This window comes from Rattus rattus, chromosome 1 (genome assembly GCF_011064425.1).
Source record: "Rattus rattus isolate New Zealand chromosome 1, Rrattus_CSIRO_v1, whole genome shotgun sequence".
Lineage (NCBI taxonomy): Eukaryota > Metazoa > Chordata > Mammalia > Rodentia > Muridae > Rattus > Rattus rattus.
The window spans coordinates 19,622,092-19,630,830 of NC_046154.1; the positions used below are offsets into that span (position 1 = coordinate 19,622,092).

General features: G+C 49.6%; 1 protein-coding gene across 1 annotated transcript in view; it reads left to right on the top strand.

Moving 5' to 3' along the window:
• Vwa5b1 (von Willebrand factor A domain containing 5B1) overlaps positions 1 to 8,739 on the top strand; it is a 42,170-nt gene that overhangs the window by 21,496 nt on the left and 11,935 nt on the right. The window contains 6 exon segments of the mRNA XM_032895554.1: positions 1,107 to 1,278; positions 2,528 to 2,719; positions 7,536 to 7,597; positions 7,599 to 7,750; positions 8,064 to 8,338; positions 8,341 to 8,379. Coding sequence (XP_032751445.1) covers positions 1,107 to 1,278; positions 2,528 to 2,719; positions 7,536 to 7,597; positions 7,599 to 7,750; positions 8,064 to 8,338; positions 8,341 to 8,379 — 892 coding nt within the window.

Below are 8,739 nucleotides of genomic sequence, written 5' to 3' on the forward strand. Positions count from 1 at the left end.
AAAGAGATAGACAAGTGTTGAATATTGCTGAGGGTGACCCCAAGGTTGCCCCCTGGTTTCCACACACATGTACTTTCTCATGCACAAACATGCACAAGCATGTGTTCACATGCACGTACCATTTTCAAAGTTCTATTTTCTTCACACATGAGACTGGCCATCTTTTTCTCCTGCTACTGGCAGGTGTTGGATAAGCAGTATCTTCCTATGCCATTAGTGTAAGAATGACTTGCCATTACCTGCCTGGGAGGCAATCTAGAGATATTTTGTGAAATTAGAAATACTTGGATCTTTGAACCCAGAAGTGTCCCTGCTGGGATGCTGCCCCAGAGGTGTTATAACGATGGAATGGATTTATGACCACAGATTTTATGGTGATAAAGACAAGATGCCGTGACACAAAAGGGGAATATTAGAAAGCCAGATGTTGAAGAGGTTAGCAGGCAGGATGTTTTAAGTGCAAAATTCAAGATACTAACAAATGAGTATGGTCTGATTTTTTTAGAAAATAAATCATGCCCTCCAAAAGTGTGCTGTGTGCATGTGTGTGTGTGTGTGTGTGTGTGTGTGTGTGTGTGTGTTTATGTCATGAAGAATAGAATCAAAGGACAAATAGTTTATTAGGAGACAAGAATGTCATTTAGAATTACATTTCTAAAACTTTGCAGTTAATGAAGTTAGTGCTTTTAAATATCACTCTAATATATAAGAAGGATTTCCTCTCTCTCTCTCTCTCTCTCTCTCTCTCTCTCTCTCACACACACACACACACACACACACACACACAATTTTGCTTTCGTGTTGCATTGTTGACACAGAATTGTATTTTGTAGCCCAGGCTGTCCTGGAAATTGCCGTGTAGCTCAGGCTACCCCTGTACCACAGTTGCATAGTTCTGGGATCACAGATGTGAGCCACAATACCCATCTCCACATTCACCATCTCTTGATCAGAAGTCAGCCTCAATTCTCTAAACAAACAAGCAAGCACTCCTTCTTTACTCCGCTAAATCCTCAAGGTGGCCTCCTACCCCAGCCCCACTGCTCACCCTTTGCCGTCCGTGGAAGCCCTTGCTGAGTCTAACTCCTCTCTCACCCTTTCGCCAGGACAAAAGACGGAAGTATGGCATGCTGCATGCTCAGGAGTCTAGTAGCTCTGTCTTCTACCACTCTCAGGACGAGGGACTCAGGCCAGGCAGCGGAAACTGTGCCAAGAACTTCAACCAGGGGCAGACCAAAGACGCCCACCCATGCAATGGAGACTCCCTCTCCCATCATGGTTGGTCCTTTGCTTCCTGGTCTGTTCCCTTTTCCACGGAGGCTGCTTCTTACTGAGCATTTACTGTGCACGAAGCACTTGATGAAAACAAGCTCTGGGACCAATTAGCAGCTATGGGTGGGGATATGATGATGCCCACTGTACAGACAAGGAAATGGAGACTGGACTCCCTGCAACTGGCTAGGGTCCTGGATGCTAAAGAGTTGGTCAGCCTAGACCTAGCTGCCTTTGGGGAGTTTAATGCCATTCTCAAAGAACGCATACTGCCTATTTGATGAGGAGCAGTGTGTGGGGAGGGATTAGGACAGCTCCTGCCCTCCAACAGCCTGCTTTGGTCACAGAGGCACAGCTGACTTTAAAGCAGAGCAGCAGAGACCACAGCAGGGACCCCCAGGGGATAAAAGCACAGCTGCTCAAGACTCAAAGACGACTGGGGACCGGGCTGGAGGTTGTGGGAAGGGAGAGGAGGTTCCTGGTAGCAGGAGCACTCAGTCAGTCATGAGGGCGTGACACATAGAAAGCACCTGTCTCCAGCTGGGAAGACGGGTCAGTGGGCAAAGTGCTTGTCGAGAAAGCACAAGAATCTGAGTTTGGATCCCTAGCCCCACCAGTGCTGAGAGGCAGAGGCAGGGGGATGCCAGGGGCATTCCCGTCAAGCTGATCTAGCTTATGGGTGAGCTCCCATCGGTGAGAGGTCCCACCTCCGTTCAGCAGTGCATATGCCACAGTTGGAATGACTCAGAAGAGATTAGCGTGTCCCCTGCAGAGATGACAGGGGAAACCATGAAGCACTCCGTGGTGTTGAATACATTCAACATGAAATTGTAAACAAGCAAACAAAAACACTGGGGCTGGGGAAACAGCTCGGTGAATCAGTTGCTCACCACACAAGCAAGAGGACCAGGGTTCAAATCCCCAGAGTCCATTTAAAATTAGCTGAGTGGAAGACAATTAAGGACGATCCCTGATGTCAACTTTGAGTCCTATCTACACACACACACACACACACACACACACACACACACACACACACACACACACGATGGGGGAGGATAGAAAGAACAGTTGCTGAGAAGAGAGACTATGACCAGACCTAGCAAGGCTTTGGATGCTAAGGGAGGCACCTGCACCCATTTCTGTAAGAAAATGAAAACGTAAGGTATCTCAAAGCAAGAAGAGGGCATTTAAGCCCCTTTCTTTCTCCACTACCCTCGACCCTGATAACTCCCCTCTCACTACCCTTGCCCAGGTCTGGATGGCTCCCGGCGTCGAAGGGCATACAGCACTAATCAGATCTCCAGTCACAAGGCTTGCTCTAGGCCCACCACAGCCAGCGACCCCTCTGGAGCTACCAGGAGATACCCACTGCGAAAAGCCAAGGTGCAAGACCTGGTCCATCAGAGCAGCTCAGAGAGCCAGCAGTGGCAGATTGATCTGCAGGTACCAAAGAAGGGTAGGGTGGGAGGAGCTGGGAGCAGCTTGGCTTAGCTGTGGTCACGCATAAGAACACGGGTGGGTGTTTGTCACAGGAGAGCACCAAGAACCAGGTAGAATGCCGCGTACAGCTCCAGATGATGTCAAGCCTCTTGGTGGGATTAGTTTTCATTTGAAGCATATTTATCGATGGTCCCTCACACTGCATCCTCGCTGGCTTAGTAAGGCACCACTCTATCCTTAGCTGGGCCTTCATCTGCCAGCTATGATCCCAATGATACGATGATGATTTCTTAATTAGGATGCTCACTGGGCACTGAGCTCCTCCCTCTTGGGACAGGGTACCTGTATAGAGCCTTGGCATTAGGCTCTATGGTGCCTGGGAGAGGAGGGCGTTTGGAGACCAGCCACCCTCACTTGCTACAGAGTCGGCAACTAAGGTCAAAGAAGTAAGTCAACTTACCCAGGACCACACAGCCAGTCTGTGGATTCGACCCTGGAAGCCCTTGCTCTCCGGGCCCTTGCTTTCTCTCCATCACACTGATGCCCTTCCCATGGCTGGACAGCCACACAAAGCCAGGGAAATAGGAGCCACCAGTGTCCTGCTCGGTCAGCCCTCCATAACCACAGCATCGGGTCTATCAAGGTTCCGCCATGGGGGGGTCGGTCTTAGGCATGATAGAATGTCTCCAGGGTCAGGAAATAAAAGCCGCCCAGCTGAGACCACTATGCTAAACCACACCACCATCTAAACATTTTCTTCAGGACAGAAACCTTGCGGATTTGTCCTATGTATGCGGACCAAAGTAGCCTCTCTCCATGCTCTCTGCCAACTCCCCACCACCTGGTCATGCCTCTCAGTCTCCACATAGAAATGAGCCCACACACCATCTGGCCCCTGGGGGGCTCCCCCCTGTGCTTCACCAGGGCCCCCGATGTACTTAAGACATGTTTGTTAGTCCTGGAGTCAAGCCCACTCTTCCTCGTTCATTTTGGAACCTCTCTGAACCTCAACTGCCTCATCTACAAAATGGGGAGAATTGTGTGTAGATGGCTGAGTCACATTATCCATCAGCAGATGTGGAGTGGGAGCTGACTTCAGGTGGAGGAGGCATTAGTGGGTGTGGGATGCAGTCCTGGCCCAGTGTCTGGCTGTAGCAGATGCTCCTCCATGGCAGCCGCAGCCCCTGAGTGCATGAGCTGCCTTTCTTCTTTCAAGCTTACTCCTTAGCTCTTCCTCCTCTCCTGCCTGGCTTTCTCCTTCACTGCTGTCTTTCCCCAGCATTCATTCTCTCTCTCTCTCTCTCTCTCTGTCTCTCTCTCTCTCTCTCTGTCTCTGTCTGTGTCTCTCTCTCTCTGTGTGTGTGTGTGTGTGTGTGTGTGTGTGTGTGTGTGTGTGTGTGTGTGTGTGTGTGTGTAGATTCCCCAGAGACTGGTTAGGTGACTGGCTAGCCTGCAGATGCCTCTGTTGCCATGGAAACTGAGTCCATTTCCCTCCCACCCAGTGTGGGTGATAGTGATATTGGTAGAGAATACCTGTCTCTCATGGGTGAAAAGGTCAGGGAGTTATAGCTGGACACCTGCCCCCCCAGAGGCACCCTAAAAGTGGCCAGCCTCCTTTTCTTCCATGCCCTAGAGACAGGAAGATACCCCTTTGATGAAGAGGCATACCCCTAATCCATACTAATACATATATAATAGCATAAAAAGGCCTCCAGGGTTTACTGATACCCCCCACATTTCATCCCAGCTGGTAAGTGGTTATGTCACTCCGTACCAGGACATGTGTGTGGTCTAAGAAACAGGAAACCCATTTTAGCTTACTGGTCTTCCATCACAAAAGTAACACATACTCAGCATCTGGAACTAAATCCTTCAAGCGGTTCAGTTGGGTATAAAGTACAAGTAAAGTCTCCCTCCCCTACACTGACACCCACTTGATTCCGAGTACGTCTTTCTAGAAATACCATGCGCATACACGTATACACAGAGCACATGAATATTTTAATAGCTGCTTATGCAAATTGTCCTCCAACATACCGTCTTAATGTTTTCTTTAAATACATTTTCATCTCATTTGTTTCCTCCGTGTATGTGACTGGGTGGGCAGGTGGGCGTGCATGCTTCAGCACCGATGGGGAAGTTTGAGGATAATTCCTGGGAGTCACTTCTCTCTTTCCACCATGTGGGTCCAAGGAACCAAACTTAGGAGGTCAGGGTTGGTGGCCATCCCCTTTACCAACTGGGACATCTTACTGACCCTCTTAATGCTGTTTAAGTTCAACTTTATGTACAGTGAAATCATGGTTTCTTTTTGATGAACAGTTGTCTGCCTTTGACAGTGTGATCTGTCATAAGTTTAAGGTGATTTTTTTCTCAAATATCTTCCCACAGTGGTACGAAGAAATCCTTCTTTTCAGTGCTGTATAATCCTCCATTACATGGATATACCATAACCTACTCCTTCTCCCCTGCTGATGGAGATGTAGGTTCCAGATCTTTTTTTCCTCCTAAAGTCAGGCTCTTTCTGTGTACCCCTGGCTGGCCTGGAACGTGATACAATAGACCAAGCTGGTTTCCAACTCACAGAGATCTGCTTCCCTTGATCCTAAATACTGGGATTAAAGGCATGTGCCACCTCACTCAACTGTTTCCAGATTTTTACTCTGATTATCAATATTGTAACAAACACACACAGCTTGCACATGTTTATTAGCAATACAGCACAGACCCTTGCAACCCCGTGGTTCCCGAGGGGTCGAATTCGTAAGAGTAGGATCATCATCTCAGCTCATGGACTTCAGTGATACACAGCTCGTCGTCCCGGTGTGCACTGCTGCAAAAGAGACCCTGACACACTGAGCATCGTCACACATTTAGCTACTTACCTGTCTCTAATATGGAAAAAATTGTGACTTGTCTTAACTGCCGTGGCTCTGAGCATCTCCACTTGGCTAATTGATATGTTCAATATGAACTGCTTGTGGATGAAGGCCCCCACTATTCTAATTCTGTATTTTCCCTCCAATTACATGAGAGAGAATTTTTTTCTCTTTTAAGGTAAGAATAAGAATAGTTGTTTATTGAGTACACCTGAAGAGGGCTAATAGGCCGGGCAGTAAGTAGGTACCCCTTCAGTTTAGGGAGATGGGTCACATGAGGCAGGGGGATGGGATGTCTCTCTGTGCTTGGAAGATGTTTCCCCCCGTGTGTAGCTTCTGGGCATGTAGTTTGTGTCGTGAGGAGGAAGGCAGTCTGAGTAGGCTGGTAAACGATGCTGGGATCTTAGTGTGAGTCAGCATGGTAGTGCCACCCAGTCTTGTAGCCTCTGCCATGCAAATCAGGGCAGCCGTGGTCTGTCACCCAGCAATGGGCTGCAGTTGTGTGACATCTAAGAAGCCTGACCTGAGACAATCCCTGAGTCCCACGGCATGGAAGAACTCCTTTCGTGTGTGTGTGTGTGTGTGTGTGTGTGTGTGTGTGTGTGTATGTGTGTGTGTGTGTGTGTGTGTGTGTGTGTGTGTGTGTGTGTGTGTGTGTGTGTGTGTGTGTGTGTGTGTGTGTGTATGTGTGTGTGTGTGTGTGTGTGTGTGTGTGTGTGTGTGTGTGTGTGTGTGTGTGTGTGTGTATGTGTGTGTGTGTGTGTGTGTGTGTGTGTGTGTGTGTGTGTGTGTGTGTGTGTATGTTTGTGTGCATGCACATACACATGTGTTCGAGTGCATGTCCTCTGTGCACTGCATTACACACAAACACACGGTAAAGAAATTTAAAAACATTAAGCAAGCTTGCGTTTTTATAGAATTCAGTGGATCCTGAATTCGAAGAGCATTTTCTTTTTTCTAAAAAAAAAAAAAAAGAGAGAGAGAGAGAGAGAACTCCATCATACATGTTGCAAGGATATTTCCCATCTACCCTTGAGTTTTGGAGGCTTGTTTATAACAAGCCCAAGAACAGAGAGATGAAATTATCAAAACAGACTGTAAAGTCCACAAACAAAACCAAACACACATGCTGGCTCTGTGAGAGTCGTGTGTCGAACCGATAAGATCCAGAGAGCCCTTACATTCTGTAAACAGCACCGAGGTCTGAAGCACTCTGGGAACTCAAAGTAAAAGCTAGTTCCTATCTCCTCACAGGAAAAGTCCCAGATGAATCAAAGGCTTAAAACACACAAACAACCAAAAAACTCAAAACTTCTAGAAGATTTTCTTGGGGTGGGAAAGACCTTTTAAGCACGCCATATGGGAAGATGTAAGGGGAAGGTTGGTAATTTTAACTATGCACAAAAAAAAAAGGTTTTAAGCGCTCTGCCAGAAAAGAAAGTAGGTTTGGAATTATCCGTGGTATGAGGTTTTCTGTGCTTTGGAGTTGACCATGGCCTGGAATCTTTCTGGTTTCTGTTTCTCGAGGGTGGTGGGGTCTAGGTCCAGGGTCCCTGGGTCTCTGAGAGGCCTGACCTGTGGAGAAAGAGAGAGATCGCTGGGGGCTGGAGGAGGGAGGAGAGGGAGATGTTGGGGGAAACAGAAGGAGGCTCTTGCCACAGGAACTTCACCTCCTTTATTTTCCCCCTCTTCTTCTTTCCATCCTCCTAATTTTCTTCTTCCTCCTCCTTCCCTCTCCCTCCTCCCTCCCCTCCTCTTCCTCTTCCTCCCATCTTATTTATCCCCTCCCTCTCCCTGTTCCCCTTCCCCCCATCCTCCTCCTCCACACACACACACACACACACACACACACACACACACACACACACACCCCGCCCCCCTCCGCCTCTTATATCCTCTCTTCCCCCTCCCCTTCCTCCTCCCTTTCCTTTCCCCCTTACCCGCTACTCAACAGAGCCCATCACCCAAGCCAGGGCCCCAGACTTCATGGCCCTGGAGCCCTGCAGGCCTTCCCTTCTTCCTCAAGGCTGCCAGCCCATGCAGTTCTCCGGCCCGGAGCCCCAGGCCTGGAGCCCCGTGAGAGAGCTGGGTCTTGGCTCCAGCCGGAAGTCTGTCCTTAACAGCCCAAGCTCTGAGGACCTAGGTAAGGGTCCAAGGTCCAGGGTCTGAGGGAACAGGAGGGCTGTGACCCAATTTCAGATGACAGGGACAGAGTACTAGTGCCTGTCTTGCTCTGAGAACCTTTCTGGGTCCACCGCACCTGTCCAGCCCCTCAGGGACAGGCTTCCAGAAAGGTGGATCTGTCCTCTCTGGAACAAGCGCAAGCCCCCCTGTGTGGCATTAGCGCTTTAGGAAGGAGCTGTCCTTTAAGCCTTCCTATTTTCTAGAAGTGACTGCCCCTGGGAGGGATGATATTCTCTGTGAATGGCTGCCTGTGCAGCCTCAGTTTCAGCCCTCTTGTCCCTCCAGCCACAGAGCCACCCCTTTTCCCTCGACCTTGGAACCAGAGACATCCTCAGACTTGGAGCCCACGGCTGAATTAGAGGAGCAAGCTCCCTCCAGGACCGCCACGCCAAGCCCTGTGCTGGGCAAAGTTTTGGTCAAAGGAGTGTGTGACAACCAGCAAATGCAGTGGGAAGTGAGCTTGAGCTAGAACCTCCAGCCCCTGCGGAAGGAGGACACACAGAACGATGACATGTGGGGCGAGACTTTCCACCACCTGGCGGCCCGAGCCATCATCCGGGAATTGAGCATCTGGCCCAGTGCGAGGATGAGATTGAGCTGGGTGAGCGACCAGGATTGGGGATAGCGGTATTCCCCTTAGCAGCACAGTGACCTTCCCACTGCCCGAGGCCAGACTTGGGCCTTTCCAAAGCCCCGCCCACACCCTGAGGCCCGCCCTCCAGAAGCCTAGTGCCACATCTACTGCCCAAGATCCCTTCTCTCATTTTTGAACTCCCACCCACACCCAAGCTCCTCAAAGTCCCTTACTCTGTCTCGGTAACCTAAGGTTAGCCCTAGGCTAGCCTCATCAACTAGCTCCACACTATGCACCGCTCCTCCCTGCCTCTGACCCTTATAACACCCCAGCGGAGGTCAAGGCTCCATCTCCATACCACTAACTGTTTCCCTGAGCCCACGCTAC